The sequence below is a fragment of the Strigops habroptila genome, chromosome 10, assembly GCF_004027225.2.
Source record: "Strigops habroptila isolate Jane chromosome 10, bStrHab1.2.pri, whole genome shotgun sequence".
NCBI classification, from domain to species: Eukaryota; Metazoa; Chordata; class Aves; order Psittaciformes; family Psittacidae; genus Strigops; species Strigops habroptila.
In genome coordinates this window covers 4,594,612-4,615,534 of record NC_046359.1, presented here as the reverse complement: position 1 = coordinate 4,615,534, position 20,923 = coordinate 4,594,612, and the positions used below count along the sequence as shown (strand labels likewise).

The following is a 20,923-nucleotide window of genomic DNA, read 5'->3' as shown; positions in this document are numbered from 1 at the left end:
TAAATGAAGCTGTTACTCTAGAGCTGTTTTAATTTGAATGAATGAAAAGCCAGAGGGGACTAAGACGGTGGCGGGGTGGGGGCGTCCGTGTGTGTGTACGTGCATGTGTGGCAGCAGGATCTCAGCCTGGGGTAGAAAAAACTCACTGCTATGTGCACTGAACTCTGGACATCTTATTAGGGAAAGTAGCTTATGATCAGCTGAAGTGCGAGAGCTAACAGCATAAACTGAGGGGGCTTTCTGCAAACATCATAGTGTTTGGAGGATCAAAGAGTTAAAAGGGGAAGTAAGATGTTATCTCGCACCTCTGGTTTCGCACAAACTTGTGTCTTTCTTTGGGAAAGAAAAGTGGCATTACAAAATTTAAATAAAACAAACCTCACTTTTTTTTCCCCTAATGCATCTGAATTTCTCTCAGATTGGTGATACGTGCCTTAGGCACTGTATTAATAAGTATTTACTTGCTTATATTGTATTTGCTGGAGCTAGTGAATGAATTCAGTGGATAGTGGGGGCTTATTCATGCAAAATACTTTAGCTCGACAATACGTATTGACAACAAAGCCTGTAGAAGTCCGGCTCCATTTGGAGCTGACCCTGGGGAGGACTGTACGTGATTTGAATCAGTTAGTACGGGAGGAGATATCCTACCGCTGTTTACAATAGGGTTTTTATTAAACGTGATGTTTAATGAGCTTATCACATGCTGAGTCTTTTTCCTCAAGGGTTCTCTATTTTTTTTATTTCCTTTTATTGTTAGTAATTAAAGGTTAAACTGTTTTTCAAAAGCAATCTCTTTATAGGGTTGCACAGTTTGATCGTTTGAGGTTTTCCTTATTTAATAATTCTTGGGGAAACTTGGGATTTTCACTACGGCACAGCTGCTTCTATAGTATGTTTAGCAAGCACTGCATCTAGCTCGTAGTACAAATTACTGTTCCTTTGAAGGGACAGCGTACCTCTCCTCGCTGGTATGCGGGAGTGTCTTAAGCTATCATATGTCTAATTCATGCAGATGCAGCTGTATCTCCTTTGTGGTGAGTTTGTCCGTGATGTTTATGTTACTCTTTATGTTACTCATTTTGATAAAGAAAATTTTCAATCTGTTTTTCATTGTGCATTTTTATTAGTCATTAGGGGTCCTTAAAAATGTTCCAGCATTTACTGACCTGTATCGCTTATCCCTGTATTCCTCGTTCCTAGCAGAGCAGATTTCTTCCTTTTTTCCTTTTCCCCTGCTCAAATCCCCGAGTGCTAGTGTTGCATCGATCTTATGCTTGGTGAATACATTTTAAACTGGAACCAAGTCACTGAATGTAAGACATGGGCAGCATGGGTAACTATGAAATTTCATGAATATTTGTAGCATGCTGGTTTGGTTCCCAAGCACAACAGCTGGACGAGTTGAGAGCAGTTTATTATTACGAGTTCATTTAATGAAGAATCCATAACTAGAGTAACTGTATATCCAAGCCGTAGCTGATGATCATTCCAGTTTAAAAACAAACAAAACCATTTTAAAAGAACTTTGATGTTTTGGTTTTATTTTTAATTTCATTTCAATGTTCTTAAAACATTGAAATGCAAAAAGCAGTATTTTAAAGTCTGGAATGAATGAAATATATAAATTCCCTTGCTGGAATTTGAGCAGTTGGTCTCTAGGTTGGAGCAGACAAGCAAAGCTAAAGCAAAATCTTCTTAACAAAAAAAGTTTCTGAGGAACATTACAGCATCACAGCAGAAATGATTGCGCTTTCTTTTAAGTTATTTCACATGAGGTTATGTACGATGTCTTTTTCTGGGGACATTACTTTTGCTTTCAGAAGTGCAAAGCCATGAAAAATCACAGCTATTTTGCAACTTTTTTTTTTTTTCCCTGTTTTTAAAAGTGGAAACAAAAGTATGTGAGATTTTAAAACTTAACTCTTCAGTTGCCACCGGAGTACCAGAGGACTGAAGACTGAACTCAGTGGTATTTGTTTCTAAAGCTTTGAAAGAACAACATGGTTAGAAAGCTCATGAATTGCATGTATGCAGTGCGAAATACAGTATGCAAAAATCTCTGTGAATCCTCCCTCATTATTTAATTATTCTGAAAGAACTCCCCTGACGTAATTAACATGGCAAGTCAGTCCTTAGAAATAATTGAGCAAATAGAAAAGGGAAGGAAGTAGCATGTGCTTTCCATGAAAGAACTTTCTGTACGTTGGAAACAAATATCATGAGTAGTAGGGAAAGGAAGGAAGGATTTTGTGAAATATATTGTCAAGAAACAGCAGTCTCACAGAATTTAAACCTTGCAGTTAAAAAAAAGTTAGAAGGGTAACACCTGGGCATATCTCTGTGTTATTTGTTACTGCAAAGTGGATGGTGTGTTTGATTTATTAAACCCAACCTACTGAAACTTGTGGTTAGAAGAATCAGGACTTGTGGCACAATGTCCTGTTTTTACATGCTGCAGTGAAAACCTAAAAGCACAGCTTGCCTTTTTTATTCTTTTTTAATTGCTGAAGTATTCAATTGCTCTAATAATTCCAAATATCTACTGTATTCTAAATAAATCTGTTCAGGGCAGGTTTTTCATAGATACTGTAATTTCAGTCTGTGGGTTTGGGTTTTGGTTTTTGGTTTTTGGTTTTTTTAATTACTGCTTCTTCATCCTTATCAGTTTTTACCTTTTCTTGACTTTGTCTTTAAATGTTTCTAATAATAGTTAGAAGAACTGTGCAGTTAAGGGCAAACTTCATTGAACAAATAAAAGCTTGGTATATCATGGATGCTTGGTTCAAATTATCTGTTTTAATTGCCTTCTCCTCTTTCAGTGCCATGTGAGTTTTAGAGCAGTAGGTGTTTTCTACAAGTCATATTCATAGAAAATACAGATACGAGGGAGAGAAATGATTGTAAAATACCCCTTCAGCCCTAGCATTCCTTTACACTCGTGCAAACCTACTGATAGTATTGTGTATGTGACTGAAAGCACGATTTGGCCCTAAGTACTTAAAACACTGAATAAATGAAAACAGCACAAAGTCCTCTGGAGCCTCTCGGTGGCCAGAGGAGTTTGGAAGGCGGGCGCTGGGTGTGTGTGACATCCATCTGAGAGATTGAGAATGTAGGGAATTTGTGGAAAAAATCCAGCGACGTGCTGCAAATCCTTAGGGGGAAAAGTCAACCAGCTCCAGATGTTGACATGGTTGACTGCGAGCACATGAAGTGCAGTGGATTTAACTCTTGCAGTCAGAGTGCTTTTTTGTTTTTCAAACTGTGGTGACTACCAGGAGAGAAAGATGTTTTCACTTCTGGAGACAGATGAGGTGATGGAGCAGTGAAGTTGCGCTGCCAACACTGTCTATCAGCCTTTTAAAAGAGCGGTGTTATTTCTTCATTTCATTTTTAATGGCATGAGACAGGAATTCAGTCATTCTGAAAATACTAATTTTCTAACATCTGAGCAGTATACTTCTGACAAAACAGAAATAAATTCCTACCATGGACTAAGCTACCTGTGAAATTGTGTGATTAAGCACTTCTGATTCCCTAAGGCTGTCAATCTTGTATGTTTCCTTCAGAATAAAACAAGCCACTTGCAAATATTAAAACACAAGAAGCATCTTGATTCAATTAAAAATGTTTGGGAGCTGAACTGGTACATAAGCAGTTAAAATAGAATTTCAGTGTTAGTTCTTAGCCACAGTGGATTTAAATAGCGAAGTGGATCAATTTTATTGTATCACCTTTGATTTTTATTGCTGCCTCTGGATATGTTTTTATTGTATTGTTTTCCTTCACTAGCACATAGCTGGTGAAGTGCAGCCCTGCTCAGGACAGACCTAAAGAAATCGGTTCATGTTTTAAGAGATTTATATTTTTATTCAATTTTTTTTTGTCTTAAAGATGCTTTCAAATGCAGTGAATTAATTCAGAAAGTGCTAGTTGTCTTGCCAAAATACCTGTGGCACTGACATGCTACAGTACTCTGAACAACAATACCTTGTGTAAATAACTTCCAAACCTTTCCAAGTGGAGTTACTCATGGTTTATTTTGCGTTCAGAAGTGCACTAACAATGTTTGGGCACCAAGAATGCCATTAATAAAAACGTCACTTAAGAATCCGACTGTTAAATATAAATTTCAGTGCGTACAGTTGACTTCATGGGTCTTCTGTTTCTATTGTGCTCCACTGAATATAAAAGTGTTCTTTGGGGTGTATCTTGTGAAAGCACTGCAGGCTGGTCACACACCAGTGGCAGCCTTCTGGCAGCTGGCAGCACGCAGGCAAATTTCCTGAATGGCATCTCTCTCCTCAAATGCTGTGGAAGGGCATCAGAAATTCAGTTTAAAAGACTCTTTCAGGGATTTAAATGTGAAAGAAGTAGACAAAAGAAGAGAGTGGGAGCAACAGGAACAGGTCATTTAACAGCTGACATCCAAGCTCTGTGTTACCTTGGGGATGAAATGCCTTCTGGACAGGTTAAATGCTTTTTGTTGTGGAATTGAAGGGGTGGTGCTTGGACTAAGTCTACAAGTATATGCACTATGTGCTATTGAGGGAGCGGTGGATGTGTGATGTGTGTAGCATAGTTGCAGCTCTTCAGAGTGGTATTGGAAGTACATGTTCAGTCAGTCAACATTTCTGTTAGTTTTTCCTTTTGCAGTTTATTCAATGAAGTATTGCAGGTAGCATGTTTGCCGGGCTCACAAGGAAGACCTAATTACTGTCAGCCTGATTTAACAGTTTTGAAAGCTTATCACTGTGCCTGTATACTCTGTGTTCTCTATTGTTATGATTGCATTTGCTCTCTTAATACATACCCATACCTGCAGATTTTCTAATAGTTATTCAGCTCTTCTCACCTGCAAAGCATTTTACAGAGACATAGTCTTATCTTACGGTGTTATGAACATATATTATAAATAGAAGAAGCAAAAATCCTTTGAATGCTTATCATGAACATGAAGAGGTGCCTTTACACGCTTTGGAAATGGAATACCTCATTCATTCGTATTCTGTCTTATTCTGCTCTTACAATAATCCTGTTTACCTGTAAAACCTCAAAACTCCTCTTAAACATTAATATTTTGTTCTAGAAATAAATAAAAAAAAGAGATGCAGACTTTTTATGATTGTTTTGTACATCAAGATTTTCAAAATGGTAGGCGTGCGTTCCTGGGATGTGTTTGCAAGAGGAAGGGTACCCTCCCAGAAAGCTGTGTCTCTACCTGCCCACCAGTTGCCTGCACTGAGTCATGAATGCCTTTTGAGCTCTCTTCCAGTCCTACAGCCTCCCTGCTTCTGGTCTTTCCCAGTTAGATACAGTGTTTCCCACTGGTTCTCAGCCACATTTTTTCATTCTACCTTTCTGTAAGTCAAGTCGGATGGAGCTAGAGATTTCCCTATGTCTAAAGGCAAGCACATTGGCATTAATGCAGGCCTGAAGAAGAACAGAAGGAAGACTATAGACCTTGTTTCCACCAGAGAAAAGAGGCCTGGCTGATGAACAGATTTTTATTTGTTAACTGATCAGTATGTGAATTCATAGGTGGTTCAATGAGGAAAATTACTTTTGGTGTAGGCAAACTGAAGAATATATTAAGTACCTGTTACTAAATAATTATGAGATGTGATAACATAGTTTGGTTTGGGTTCGAAGGGATCTTAAAGATCATCTAGTTCCAACCCCCTGCCACGGGCAGGGACACCTTCCATTAGACCAGGTTGCTCCAAGCCCCATCCAACCTGGCCTTGAACACTGCCGGGGATGGGGCAGCCACAGCTGCAACCCGGGAAGTGCCTGACTTTGCTGCCCATTATTGGATTTGTTGAAGAGTTATGAGGTTTGCCCAACCCCGAGTGGGGTAAGTTGGGCTGAAGAACACTGGCAGTTCCCAGCAACTGTGGCAGGAAAGATAAAGGACTTGGCAAAGGAAAATAAAACAATCCTGGAAAGAGAAAAGTGATGTGTTAGGGGCAGTCTTGATAGCCACCCAGAAAGATGAGTATGATCTTAATAAGCAAATTGAAAAAGAAACTGATGAATCTCTACTAGAGTTGATTAAGAGCTTACAAAGCGAATTGGAAACTGAACGCTGGGTATGGTGACAGGCTGAAGAAGCATTGGCTGATGAGAAAAGAATTACAGGAAACCTGTGAAATAGCTTGCAGGACATTTTCCAGAGGGAGAGAAAATTAAGATTAGAAATAGCCCACCGATGAGGAGGAGACCAAGATAGCAAAGCCGGGTTTTCTAGCCTTGCTATGGAGGCCGAACTCCTCGATTGGGAAGTCATCTCCTATTATCCCTGGAAACAGATGAAAGAAGCTAGGACTGAGTTGCTTTCCAAACCTAAATTTGGGTATATAAGAAGGCTCAATGAGAATGAAAATGGGGGTTTATTAATTACCTTTCCCTTTGGCCCTTTTAAACACCGGTTACCTTTCTAGCAGATGTGGGAGCCCAAATGTCAGCTCTAAATGCTGAGACAGCAAAGCAGAGTGGTGGTGTGCCTGACAAAAGACAAATATAAGTTTCTGATGTGTCTGGAGACTCTAAACTGCAGCCTACAGCTTGGGTAGAATGTTGGTACCTGTCGACTCCACTCTGACAGAGATTGTCATGGTACTGGGCACATTCCTCTCCAATATCTTGGGGATAGATCTATTTAAAGGAAAAGCTTGAATGGTTCAAAGGGGAATGAATAGAGATTCGGGTTTCCCATGACCTCCATACGTCTTTTATAATTCACTCCCAAAACTTCCCCATCCAAGATTGTAAACGTAAAACCATACCCCTTACCACTGGGTGCAAGAGAGGGGATCACCCCACTCATTCAGGAGGTAAAAGAGATGGGAATTGTCATCCAAACCCACTCACAATTCTCTGCTATGCCAGTTCACAAACTGAATGGAAAATGGCAACTGGCAGTTGACTGTCGCTGCCTGAATGCACACACCAGCCCCTTCACTGCTGCTGTGCTCAATATATCAGAATTGGTGTCTACAATACAGGAGCAGTGTCGTTCAATATGAGCTACCATAGATGTAAAAGCTATGGTTTTCATGGTACCTATCCAAGAAAATGACCAGGAAGAATTTGCCTTTACTTGGGAAGCTGATCAAACAGCTACTGTTTCAATCCCTACAACCTCGTGATTGGTTTAAGGGATGGAGCCCCATTGCATGGCCATCATCTGTGCTTCGGTCACTGAGGCTCACAGGGTGGGCCCTGGAATGGGCATTATAATTGGTTTTGTATTTTCAATGATAGCAATTGGAATTGTAAGATGCATGAGTTCTCATATACTTTCCCGTTTTTCCTCTCTCTTTCCTCCTCTGTGTGTTACGTGAGGATCACCACCAAAGATGACAAAGATGTTCCTCCATCTTCTATTGTTGTTTGAGCCACAGGGTTTCCACCTCTGGAGAGTCTGTGGTTTCTCCTGTGAACCACGTAGAGTATTTTAAGATCATGTCCCCGCACACCCACCAAGCGGGACAGGACAAAGCCATGAGAAGAGTTCTGTTAAATTACATAGTTTGTTGGAAGTGACAAGGAATTTATTTCTGGACCTCAGAGTAAATGAACACTGGTACAAAAGCTGTTCCTTGGCTTTATCCTTGTGTAGTCTCAGCATACAACTTACATAATGTTTTATTTATAAGAGTCCAAAAAATTAGTAAAATAAACATATCGGTTTTTCTTTGGTAACCATCTTAAAATGAAAAGTGAGTTCAATGTGTTATTGCTGCTTCTAGCTGTGCTTACAATCTTATTTCCCTTCCCCACCCTGCTACTGCCTGAAGTGTTCTCAGAGCGAGTTATTTTTGCTTGTGGAGTGTTCTGGTGTTTGCAAGAGGTATATTACCAATGGAGTAATGATCCTGTCTTCTTCAGACAAATGCCCATTTCTTCTTACTCTGCTCCCTTGCAGGTGACTCAGTTTGAACATCTATTTGAAGATGCACAGGGAGTTTGGGTGTTATCAGAGATCAGACTTTTAATGAATTAGGAGTTAACAATTGAAGTGAACAATTTTAAACTGTTAGATAAAGGGGAAAACAAAAAGCTTTGCTTATGTCAACTGTGAGACAACAACCAGTATGCTGCTGATAGTGACTGTAAACATCATTTGCCCTCTACAGAGCTATTAGAAGCCAGTAGACTTGTAGATTTAGTTTTGCTTATTATTTAGTTTTGTGTCAGCCTTACCTAGTCCACATTGTCTATGTGCTTATGAAGGTGCAGTTCTTCACAACGGGGACATAGGCAAGCAGAATGGAGGAAGCCTCTAGGCTGGAAAGGACCTCTGGAGATCAGGCGGTCCAGCCCCTGAGCAAAGCAGGACTAACTGCAGAGCTGGATCCTACTTGAAGATGGATCAAATAAAACTAAATCACCACTTTGGGGATTTCTTTCTGGCTATAAAGCTGATGTGATGTATGGGAGAATTCCAAGATTCATGATCTTTAAAACAAGTACGTTGTAATGTAACTGGTTTTGGGGTTACAGGTTCTCAGAAAACCAGGAGATTTCCCATGGGCTTTTTCACATCTTGCTGTTCTTTTGGGACAGATCTGTAAAATGAGCTTTTATTTTTCTTGTCATAATTTTAGTTCAACAGGGTTTTTTTGTTTCATTGTTTGTTCGTTCACTTGTTTGTTTCCCCTTTTCCCTCAGAGGTGTCTCTCTGCACGGAAAGGAGTAAAAGGAGTAATAATAAGATAGAAAAACAACAAAAACCAAACCACCAAACTGCAAAAAAAGGAAAGAGAATGAGAGAATGTAAGTTTGAAAGGTGCATTTGCAAATAAAGCTTGAAAAGATCCATCCAATGATAGGAGGAAGAAATGGAATTACTGTTACCTTACAATAAAAACTAGTCCTTAAAAAAATTAATAGTAGCACATAGAAGAGGCACACAGATAATAGAACAGTATGTTTAGAAAGGTTTGATAAAAATGAAAAATTAAATTCTATAAAGGTATAATATAACATTAAATTGAGAAGGAAACTGACTGGGGTTTTCTTGTTGTTTTTTAAACAGTTGGACAAACAGAGCATTCCAGTGTAACTTTGAAGGAAGACACTGAAACTATGGAGACAAGTCCATCTGACTCAAGCACCAGAGATGGTGTAGATGCTGAGAAGGAGGCTGCTCATCCAGTTAAACAGTTGCCATCTTCGGAAGAAGATGCAGAAGACCACGCATCTGAGCCACAGTCTTACGATCTGGGTTTTAAAAAGGTTTTTAAATTTGTTGGGTTCAGATTCACAGTGAAGAAGGAAAAAACTGGAAAATCAGAACCAGTTCAACTGCTTACTGTGAAAAAGGAAACACAAGCCCCTGAAGGAGCTGATGATCAAAAAGAAGTCAGCTTGGAAGAAACAGTGATGCCTGAGGATGCGCTCTCTGCAGAAGACACCACCAAAGACACACTGAAAAATGACAAAACAGAAGACGAATCTCCTAAAACACCAGAAGCAAATGAGATTTGTTCTCAGTCAGCTGCCTTAGCCACCGATACTGCATCACCACTACGAAAACTTTTTACTCAGGGATGGACTGGATTTAGGAAAAAGAAGAGTTTCAGGAAGCCTAAAGAAGATGAGCTACAGTCTCCTATGAAAGAAGAGGAGCAAGAAAAAGAGGGGGCAACATCAACAACTGAAACCACTGAAAAGGAGAAGTCTGAGCTCAAGAAGCAAGATGAAGAGAGGAGTGTGACAGCAGTGACCATTGAAGCACATGAGAAAGAGCAAACTGAAAATCAGGAGTTAGAAAAGACTGTGGTAGCCACAGGAGTCGAAGCAAGTGAGAAGCAAGAGCTAACCAAGCTTGATGAGCAGGGTCAAAAAGAGGATGTAGCAGCAGCATCTGTTAAAGAAAGTGTGAAGGAGAAAAAAGCTGAAGAAGATCAGGAAAGGAAACCGGTGGAAGTCTCAGAAGATCTTGGTAAAAAAGAAGAAAAAACTGAAGGAGAGAAAGAAACTGAGGTGACAGAGAAACCGCAAAAAACATCACCAGTGGTACCTGTTGTCACTGACAGTGTGAACGGAGAATTGAAAACATCTTCCGAACTCCTGCCTGTGGGAGAAAAACTGGAGCCAGTGGAGAAGTGTGAAATAGATGACAGAACTGAAATATCCTCTGAAGAGAAACTTGAAGCAGGATCTTTGGTAATGGAAATTTCTAGTGAACAGCTTAAAAAAACTGAAGGAAGAGAAGGAAATATACCTGCCTCACTGGGGAAAGAAACACTTGATGAAAAACCAGAAGAAGCAGAGTTGAAAATGTCACCCACAGCAGAAGTCATCACAAAAGGAGAAGCTCAAGATGATGGAACCACAGAGAAGAAGGAAAGCAAAGAACATGAGACAAAACTGACTCCAGATGCTCCTGGATCAAAGACCTGTCCTACTTCTGAACGTTCAGTTGACACAGAGGATGATCAACAGTCAATCAAACCCACTGATGAAGGCCTACAGGGAAAAACTGGCATAGTTATGACTGATACTATCAAACCAGACGAAATAACTCCTGAAGAGGCAGCTGGAAAGAAGCCTCCAGAAGGTATCACAAATGAAGCTGATCTGCTGTCTTCTCAAGAAAAAAATAAACTACAAGGCAGCCCTTTAAAGAAACTCTTTACAGGTACTGGATTAAAAAAACTGTCTGGAAAGAAGCATAAAGGCAAAAGAGAAGAATCTAAGGTAGGGGAACAGGGTGAACCAATTCAGCACTTATCAGATTCCCCAGATAGCCCAGAGGAACAAAAGGGGGAGAGTTCTGCCTCTTCTCCTGAGGAGATGAATGAAATTCCTTCTTTGGAAAAATCTGTAGATGGAATGCAGGTCACTGAAAATGAAGATGCGGCAATTTCAGATGTGGAGCGAAAAAGAGAAAATGTTACACCCTGGGCATCATTCAAAAAGATGGTGACTCCCAAGAAACGTGTCAGGAGACCTTCTGAAAGTGATAAAGAAGAAGAAACTGATAAGACAAAGAGCACTGCAGCATCTGCAACTGAAAACACTCTTGATGAAAGTCAGGGAGAAATAAAAGAAAATGGGGTGGACCAGAAACCAGAGAAAACCACAGAAGAGCCCAAAAGAAAGGTGGATACCTCTGTGTCCTGGGAAGCTTTTATATGTGTAGGTTCTTCAAAGAAAAGAGCAAGGAAATCATCATCATCTGATGAAGAAACTGAACATAAGCTTGGTCAAGAAAGCCAAAAAGTAGAAGAGTCTGGACAGAGCAAAGAAACAGCAACAGATGCAATTCTTACTAGCTCTCAGGAGAGCGATCAAGGACAAGGGAATTCTTCCCCAGAACAAGCTGGAAGCCCATCTGAAGGTGAAGGCATTTCAACATGGGAGTCATTTAAAAGGTTAGTCACTCCAAGAAGGAGATCCAAAACCAGAATGGAAGAGAAAACTGACGACTCTGTTGTGGGATCTAGCCTGGAGCATTCAACATCGGATGGTGAGCCTGGAAAAGATGAATCGTGGGTACCATTTAGAAAACTGATGCCTGGGCGTAGGAAGAAAAAGTCAGATGGAAAGCCAGAACCAACTCGTCTTAAACAAGCAAGAGAGGACATGGCAGAAACAACTGAAGAAGATTCAGATATTCCAGCTGTTGTTCCTTTATCTGAATACGAAGCAGCAGAGCAGGAGAAAATTGAAGCCCAAAAAGCGAAGGATGCTGAAGCAACGAGAGAACAAGACTCAAAGGAAGAGAGAGCAGAAAAATTAGAGGAGACCCTACGAATTGAGCAAGCACATGAAGGGCTGGTACATGCAGTTACTGTTACTGTTGTGGAAGGGGAAAGGGCAGTCACCAGTATTGAAGAAAGGTCACCGTCTTGGATATCTGCTGCTCTGACAGAGTGCATTGAGCAGGCAGAAGAAGAGGAAGAGAAAGAAACTGAGAAAGTATTTGGATCAGATGTTATTGTGGAAGAAGCAGTGGTAGCTGCTAAGACAGTGCCAGAGACAAGAAAGGATGTAAGTGATGACACCACAGGAGGTGAGCTAGAGCTAACCTCGGAAGCAGTGACAGCTCTGGAGGAGACAGCAGAAGCTTTATGCACTGAAGAAACAATGGAAGTGTCCCTTGCTGAGGAGACAACCGAGATGGTTTCTGCTGTTTCACAGTTGTTAGAAACCCCAGATACTACAGAGGAAGTTACACCTGTACAAGAAGTAGAGGCCACTGAACAAAATTTGAAAGAATTGGACAAACAGACACAAAAAGTTCTTCATGAAGTTGCTGAAAGAGTAAAGTCAGCAGATGTAGCGCAGCTGGTTAGCGAAAGAACCATGACAGCAACAGTACACGGAATCGAGCCAGAAGTGAAAGATGATGCTAAAGGTGGGAATGTTGTAGACCAGGAAACTCTTCTGCTTGAACAGTCCTCAGAAAAAGGAGAACACGAGGAGGATGGTCTCCAGCCCCAGGGAAGTGCAGGGAGCATTCAGAGCAAAAATGGAGTTGAAGAGAGTGTTCTACATGAAGGTTCAGAGAGAAGTGAAATATCTGCTGCAATGAAGGAAAGCACAGAAGGATATGAAAACGTAGATGCAGTGAGAGATGAAGGCCAGTGGCAGGCATGTGAAGAAGCAGTTGTAGAAGACCATGAAGAAATATCTGCATTAGAGAGGACAGTAGAGGAATCTTCATCAGACGACAGAGAGTTTCACAGCATCAAAGCAGTCACCCCCCAGGAAGAGCCATTTGCAAAGCAAGAGCCTTCAGAACAAGAGAAACTGCCCGAAACAGAGTTGACAGCAGATAAGACAAGAGATGAATGTGTTCCCAAAGTACAGACTGCAGTAAGTATTACATGTAACACAAAGGTTGATTTGTAAAAGAAAACAATCATCAAGTGTTAGGTATTATGCCGAATTTAGAAACAGGTTGTGGGAATATCACTGTCCCAGACCTTCCTTGTGCAGCCTAGGCAACTGAAGTTCATTTCCAGTGAGACACACACACAGATGTCCACTGAGTCTTGTGTGCAAAGTGAGGTGGATGTGATTCCTACAGAAATAGAGTGGGATATAGTGTGCGTGGATCCGAAGGTGCTAAAACAATTGCCATTAGGGTTCCTGCACAGCACAGCGTGACTGAAGGTGCATGAACACTTAAGATACGTATGTGATCCATACGGTACCATACATAGTGGATGGTATCTTCAGTTGTAGGTAGAGGTACAATTGTAGCTGAGGTACTGCTCCAAAGGGAGGATATTAAATAACACCACTGTCTCCAGCTTTAAATGCACAGGAGTTATCGTGGCTGATGTGTTCCTACCTTCTTCCCTAACTCCTCACCATCTTCCTGGCTCCGTCTTGGTTTCCAGTGCTGTCAGCTGTCCCTTGCTTTAGGCTGCCCTTTGGTTAATGAGCTGTGTGTCCTGAGAAACTGGGATCTTGGTGACCTGCTAATTTCAGTGTCATCACCTCGTGCTCTTCCCATAACCCTCTCCTTTTGGCCATTTCTTGTGCTCTGGTACCCTTTTTCACAAGTCTGTTGCAATTCTCCACAGGTGCAGGACAAGACAGATGATGAAATTGCTTCCTTGAAGTTTAAAGCTGAAGAGCCTGTGCAGCTTGAAGGACAGGACAAAACCCTTGCTGTGGGACCAGAGTGCACAGGAGCAATTGTCACTGTGGCCCCCGTTAAGCCTGAAAGACAAGATGAAATTCCTGACTTAGGCTCAGAAGACCAAGCTTGTACTAAAGAGGTGCCTAGCAGGGCGCTTGCTCAGAGAGAGGAAGAGAAAGATGATACTGTGCTCCTTGGTGTAAAAAGCACAGAGGTCACTGCTACTGAGGTTCCACTGCAGAATGAGGTAGAAACCTCTGCCCTTGCTTCAGAAACAGCTGGCTCAGAAGCAGCTGCAGATGCTGAGCCAAGTGTGAGAGATGGGGCTGTCAGGCACGTTACAGCAAAAGATTCTGCGCCCATCCTAGAGCTGCAATGCAGAGAAAAAACGACTGAAACCCCCTCCCCGAGTGATGAAACCAAGGGTGGCAAAATGGAAGATACTATGCACGAAACTGAAACACAGTCAGAGAGTGATACCACTGTCACTGAGGCTCCCATGCAGATTGAAACAGACAGTGCATCTACTTTAGCATCAACATGCCCAGATATCACTGAAAATGGAAGCACTGTCCTCACTGACATAAGTCCTAAAAAATGTGAAACACCAAGTAGCTTTGCTGGAGGAGAGACTGTGGAAAAAGAACAAGAACTTTCAAACTGTCAAGACTTTGAGAAAGAAGATGATGAAAATGAGCAATTGATGGAAAGAGCCAAAGAAGTATTTGAATCTGGAAAACCAGAAGCTGTGAGCGCTGATGCAAGTTCAGCTGCTGTCCAGCAAGAGGTTTTAACTGTGCAAGACAAAGGCTCCGACTCAGCCTTCCTACAAGCTGAAAGCATGGAGGCTCTGAAAGTGCCTGTGCCTGGAGCAGCTGCAGCAGTTGAAGAGCACGTCATGGCAGAAACCGTAATGCCCACAGACATGACAGCCGAAACTGTACAGCCCTTGGCTACCACACCAGAGCAAATGGCTTCTGAAGACGTCCGAGTTACTGCTGTTGACTATTCAGGCTGGGGGACTGCAAATCTTGGTAGTGCGGAAGCACCTGAGCCTCAAGTAAGTCCTGCTTCTGTGAATGGAATATCAGAGGAGCAAGAGAGGCCCCAGAGTACAGGGCAACCTGAACAAAATGGTATTCTAAGTGACGGTCTGTCTCTCACCCACACGGAATCTGAGCAGGATGTTGTCCAGTCTGTGACTATAGAGTCCCAGAGTACAAAAATTGTACTGAATGCCATCCAGACGGCTGTTCACAAACTTGCAGAGACAGAAGAGTCAGCTGCCTTTGAGTCAGAGCAGCACAGTAAGTCCATAGGGAAAAGCCCATTAGATACAAATATATCTGAACTTCCGGAAAGTATGCAGGTGGATCATCAACTTCCAGTAAAAGAGGAAGAGATACGCAGTAAAGAACAAGAGCTCCAGCAATCAGGAATAGTGAAAACTGCTATCTTAACAGAGCCTGCAGAAATTCATGCAACTGTAGAAAAAACAAAAGACATGCTGTTAACTTCTGACCTGCTGAAAGATGGACAAAGTCAGAATTCTTTAACAATTGTGACTAGGCCTGAAGATGTTTCAAGGGAAAGTGTGAGACTTCAGAAGTCAACACTAGAACTAAGTACTTCAGAAGATTCAACCAAAGACCTCCTAGACATACACTCACCAAAATTAAGGGAAAAAGAGGCTGGGCAGATTATGGAAATCCCAGACCAACATACAGGTCAGCAAACATGCAGAGAAAGTGAGGAAGACCATCGTCACTCGCCAGTGGAAGATGGAAAAACACAGACATGGGAAGATGGTAGTTGCCAAGAAGGAACATCTTGTGATGATCCACAAAGTCAGAACTTGGTGGCTCGAGATGCCTTGAATGTAAGTAGTATTTTTAGCCAGCGATTTCTTTCTTTTTCCAAGATTGTTTTGGGGGGTATCTAAAAAACTGTTGTGCGGGGTTTTTTTGGTTGTTTTTTTTTTCCCCCCTAATATTGTGGTAAGAGGCAGCTGCTCCCCAGTGTAACCAACAGGCCACAGATCTTTTATTTCATTTTCTTTTTCTTCCCTTCTCATTTTACTGCCTCTCTCTGGCTACTCAGCACTTTGTTTCTTTTCTGTACAGCTACCCTCATCTTAATGGCCTTTGACATGGCCTGTAGTTTGGGGCAATATTTCTGGGAGGTAGAAAATGTGGTTTCAGTTTTCCTAGATATGCACTCATATATGGCACATATTTAATGTGTGGGATTTAAACCACAAACACGCTTCCTCTCTTAACAATGCTCTCTTTAAAATCTAAAGGATGTGAGTATTGCCTTCCATGGTAAACCTCATGTTCAAAGCTCTTTGCACTTCAGTGAAATCTGAATCAGAAATGAAAGGTACATTCCCTCCCCCCTACTGCACTTGCTTCACTAAATCATGAGAGCTTTATCTCTATCTTTGAGAACTGCTTGGAAAAATCAGATTTTCTTGGGAGAGGAAGTTGTCATTAATAAAGCATTTTTTACTGTCATCTTTCTTTCAGATGTGCTAAGCGTCCAGGTGGCATTTGGAGAGATGCCAGTCCTAGAGAACAACTGACAATCCTGCGACAAAACCAGGAGCTTTATTCACTACCCTTTATTCTTGGATGTTAACATCCGCTCTTTTGAAGACCTCACCTTCGTCATTTCTGTTAAAACAACACCTTTAATGTTGGCTGTATCCACACATGTGTTCCATTCAAAGGTCATTTTCCTCTACCCAAAATACACCATTTAGACCAGAGATGCACAACCGAGTGAATGGACAGACCACTAAAATTTGTGCCACAGCTGTTACTGTCCCCTCACTTAACGTGTGTCCTGCCTGTTCCATCTTGAATCCCTTCACTCCTCTGTGAATCCCCCCTCTTTCTTTCTGCAGTCTCCCTTGCCCCCCACATATTCCATAGCTGCCTTGATTTCACCTATGAGTGGCTGTAGATGCTGCTTGACTTGTGTGTGAGGGGGAAGAGGAGGCCTGACTGAGAACACATTAGACTTCTGGCCAAGTAACAGACATATCAAACAGCAGGAACTGGATCACGCACAAATTCTTGAGCAAGATGCTCAAGATTGCTGCCTTTCAGTCCCATTCAGGTATCTCTGTCCATCCTTCAGTTGTTTTTGTGCAGGCCTGATTCAGTCAGAAATTACTTCTACAGTGTAGCTTGAAAGGAGACTGAGAATACCCTTCTTCTGTTGTTCCAGACTTCAGGTCTCAGGACTGGACTGTAATGTGTTGAATATTTATATGTATGTCTTAAACCCAGTTCTGATTTTAATGTAGAGCTATGATACTTCTGTACTATTTAGGCGTACCCTTAAATGAATTTTGTAGAGTAGCCTGGAGAGGAAATGGATACCATTGGAGTGGAAATTGATAATACGTAGTTTCCTATTTATTGTTCCAGGTTCTTCCCCTTGTAAAATCTCTCAAAAACTTGGCTGTCTTGCTTTGAATATTTATATGTATATCCTAAACCCAGTTCTGATTTTAATGTAGAACTCTGGTATTTCTGAAGACAAAAGGAGAGCCCTGACCTGTGCCAGATCCACCGATCACTTCTACTTGCAGTCCTCCCTTGCTTCTGAGAACCCTCCTGACTGACCGTTTCCCTGTCATCTTGCTCATGTATCACAACCCTCAAATTGCAGCCCTCTCATTCCAGGGTCTGCTCATTTCTGGTCACTGCCCCATCCAACCCCAAGCTTTTCCCTACACTTAAACCATCTAACATCCTTCCTGCATACAAGCTTCTTTCTTGCCCAAGCCCTGCCTGAACCTCTTTCCCACCACAGCATTTCCTGAGATCCTTCATGCTCCTGTCAATTCCCTGTCTTCACTGAGGGGAGAGTAGGAAGGAGGGTAAGGGCTTGGTGGTGAATTCTGCCTTGGATTGCAAAAAAGCTCATGAGACCTTTGATGTGCTGAGATCTTAAAAACCTTCATGTAAAGTGGACTGACAACAGCTTGCAGACCAGAATGAACAGGGAAATTTAAAGATGGAAAGAAGCCCCAAGACCGAGAGTTGAGGGATGTCTGTCCCAACAGGAGCTGCTCCTCTCTTTTGTTGTTTACATTAAAATCAAACATGGGGTACAAGTCAGTACTTTCAGCTCTGATTTCTAAAGTGAAGGTTACAGATCGCACTTTGTGAAACTGATGCCCATCAATTTGAACAATAGCTCACTATCCTACCTGTATAGTAATTTATTTTAAAATCCACTTTTAGTGTACAAATGCTCTTGTTATGGCAGGTGCTTGCCTCTCCTCGAGGCTGCACATACAGCAAGCAATGTGACTGATTGCACTGGTGTGATTGCACCATCTGGTGCTGCCCTGTGTGGAAGCATCAAAAGATTTTTCCTTACCTCAGAGCAAATTATATAAATATTTAAAGCCAAACAATGTGGTTTCAAACAATCCAGTCTATCTCCGTCCATCGTTAGCGGCAGCTTTTCCCTTTAGCTTTGGGCAATTCCAACAACCTCGGTTGGTTTCCACAGGTTGAAGTTGGCTTGCAAGTTAATCGTGCTCTTAATAACACCTCACAAGTGCAAACTTGGCTGAATTTGTACAAATTGTATACCTATGTACGTTAAGCCATATTGCAATAACTGCAGCAGGTAAAACAAAATAACAGTAGCATGACCTGTGTAATCCCGATTCTTATGTTTGTAGCTCCAAAGCTGTTAATAATATGTAAAGTTAATTCCTGTCCGAACCTCATTTAAATAAAGCTAGCTTTACCACAATGTAAATTGTCTGTTGGTAGTAATTGGATAGGTGAGTGCTTTAACTTGCCTGTTTTCTCTATTAATCCAGGGCCTAGGTAAAAAATGCAGCAAACTTAACTATAAAACAAATACAAAAGCTGCTTCTTATAGCTGACAGCTAAAAAAATACTGCACCTGAAACTACACTAATGGTGCGAGGAGCATGCCTCCACATAAAGATACTGCCTTGTTCCAGCATATTGCTTTGGCCTCTGAAACTCTCATTTGAGACTGTGACTTCTGGCTTATGCTTAAAAGCTTGAAGCTTTCTCTAATCCAATGTATTGGGTTACCAAATTTGATTTTGTGTTTTTAAGGTAGATTTTCATTGATTAAATAAAATACAACTACCAATTTGTTCTACTGTGTATATGTGGTGTTTTTTCAGCTTGCTTACTGTAAATTATTTTCTGATGGTTGCTTCATCTTCAGGGAGTTAGATTTGCTCCTGACACTTCATTCATTGTTGACTGATGTTCAGCTTGTGATGTGAATTAAAGGAACTGATTACAGAATTAAACTGCTTGTAGGTTTCTATGAAATATGCATACTTCACAAGAAGTAATAAGGTACTTCAGAAGTCTGTTATGAAAAAAACCCAACTTTAAATTCAAGATAGATAACAGTATTCAGTGAGACAGAATGAAAAATTAGTAAATCGTATGCCTTGCTGGTGCAACTGAAGTATAAAAAGAACCAGCAAAGCAACAACATGCAAAAAAGTTCAGCTTAGAGTAGTAGATTAAGAGGACCTTAGGCCCGTAACTGGTATCTTCTAGGCTCCCCCACTTCGGCTTAGCCGGCATATACTCCTCATGGCACGCAAAACCCAGAGGTGCTTGTGATTTATGTTTACAGACCTTGGACTGAAATTTTCCCAGCCATCTACATTCTATGGCTATGGATGTTTAGCAGCATTTGTACCTCAATAGACTTCCATAGATTCGCACCTGAACTCATTTTATAAAGCTACATGTGTCTGCAAACACCTGCACTGGTCCCAGCAAACGCAGGGATGTTGAAACACTGCAGGATGCCTTGTCCCTCGCTTGCGTATTGCGTCAGGGGGCTCATGCTGCAGGCAACTGATCTCACTGTCCAACTCTGGCATCTGGAGGTACAGATCCAACCAGCATCTCCCACCAGACTTTGTGCTCAAGGTACACAACCTCTGCCAGCCTTCTGCAAGGTTTATGCGTTTATACTATCCTGTTGCTGGTTAACATAAAGTCCCTAAACAGGCATCAAGGTAGGAATTGGAGGCCAAGACTCTTGCATCCCAGGGAGGTTTGTGTGCTGTTTTCTCTTTTGTCAGGATGTTTTATTGGCAATAGCTCAAGTATCCCGCCTATTACCTCAAGCTATGGAAGTGGGTCTGGCTTTCCCATTCAGATCCAGAGCATATGGGAGGCAGCTGCGCTTGTTGAGGAACCTGCAGAGCTTGGATACAGCAAGTGCCTAGGGACGGGCAGGCGGTTTGCCAAAAGCACAGAGCATTCCTGAGATGGTCATATCTGGGTGCTGGACATTTGTCATTCACACTGCCACATGGAAGCCTCAGGAGGCTGATGGCCCTGCAAGGAAGGATGTGGTTTGGAATGAGGAGCAATGTGGAGCAGATGGCCAGTGGGATTGGCAGCACAGTTTGGAGGCCTGATTTTGAAAAGGTGGATGAGATGTGGTGAAAGAGCGTGACTCTCAGCTCTGTGGATATTTTAAGATGCTGCTAACATGATGGAAGCTTAGCCACCACAATACTAATACCTGATTCAGGGCTCATATCATTTCCAGTTGGACACTAAATTTACTCTTTACAAAAATAAGAATGAAAGATAAGGGTGTAATAAAGGCCTGTGTCTGTTCTGCTCCAACATCCTCTTGGAAAAATAATGTTGACCCTTTAAAATAGTAACAACAGTTTTAAGAAGTGTCTCCTATTCCTCCTTGAAAATGACATCCATTTCCAGAGCTTGAAAAACCCACACATCTCAGTCCTTAGTGCAAGGACTGGTGATATGATGAAATGAGAGATGTAGAAGTCCAATATGCCATGGAGCTGCTTCCTGGGCACGGTCTCTGTAATAGTCCTGTGGCAGCTTGACTGTGTCTGCATGACCTAGCCTACAGATGTGTCTCTGTCCCACCTACAAAGGCACCAGATTAGAAAGAAAACCCAGCAACATGCAGCTAGACAAGAGGGAACTGTGAAAAAATTGCAAGGCATTTACAAGCCAGCTGCTGTCCTGGAAGGCAGGCATCCCAAGAAGCCTTCAGGAAGCAGCCTGGCAGCAATCCCTGCCTCCTCCCCAGTTCAACTGCCCCCTTGTTGCCATTTTCTGTGCCCCCTTGGTTTTGCAGCGCTATAGCCTTCTCTCTCCTGCTTGAGCTATCTCTCTGCTCAGTAAGCAGGTTCCTTGTGAACTTTTAAACTCAATTCTAGGAGATTTTCAGCAGACAGTCCCAGGGTCAGCAAGACATAGTCAGTGGTGCCTGTCATTTCTCATAGAA

The 20,923-nt window shown here is 41.8% G+C and overlaps 1 protein-coding gene across 2 annotated transcripts in view; it reads left to right on the top strand.

The window, feature by feature from the left end:
• The window catches only part of AKAP12 (A-kinase anchoring protein 12), a 33,274-nt gene extending 14,489 nt beyond the window's left edge, over positions 1–18,785 (top strand). For both annotated transcript variants that reach the window (XM_030499465.1, XM_030499466.1), the window contains 3 exons: positions 9,047–12,837; positions 13,554–15,491; positions 16,141–18,785. In XM_030499465.1, coding sequence (XP_030355325.1) covers positions 9,047–12,837; positions 13,554–15,491; positions 16,141–16,149 — 5,738 coding nt within the window. In that variant the 3' untranslated portion in view covers positions 16,150–18,785. The remainder of the gene's footprint in view (positions 1–9,046; positions 12,838–13,553; positions 15,492–16,140) is intronic.
• The last annotated feature ends 2,138 nt before the right edge of the window (positions 18,786–20,923 follow it).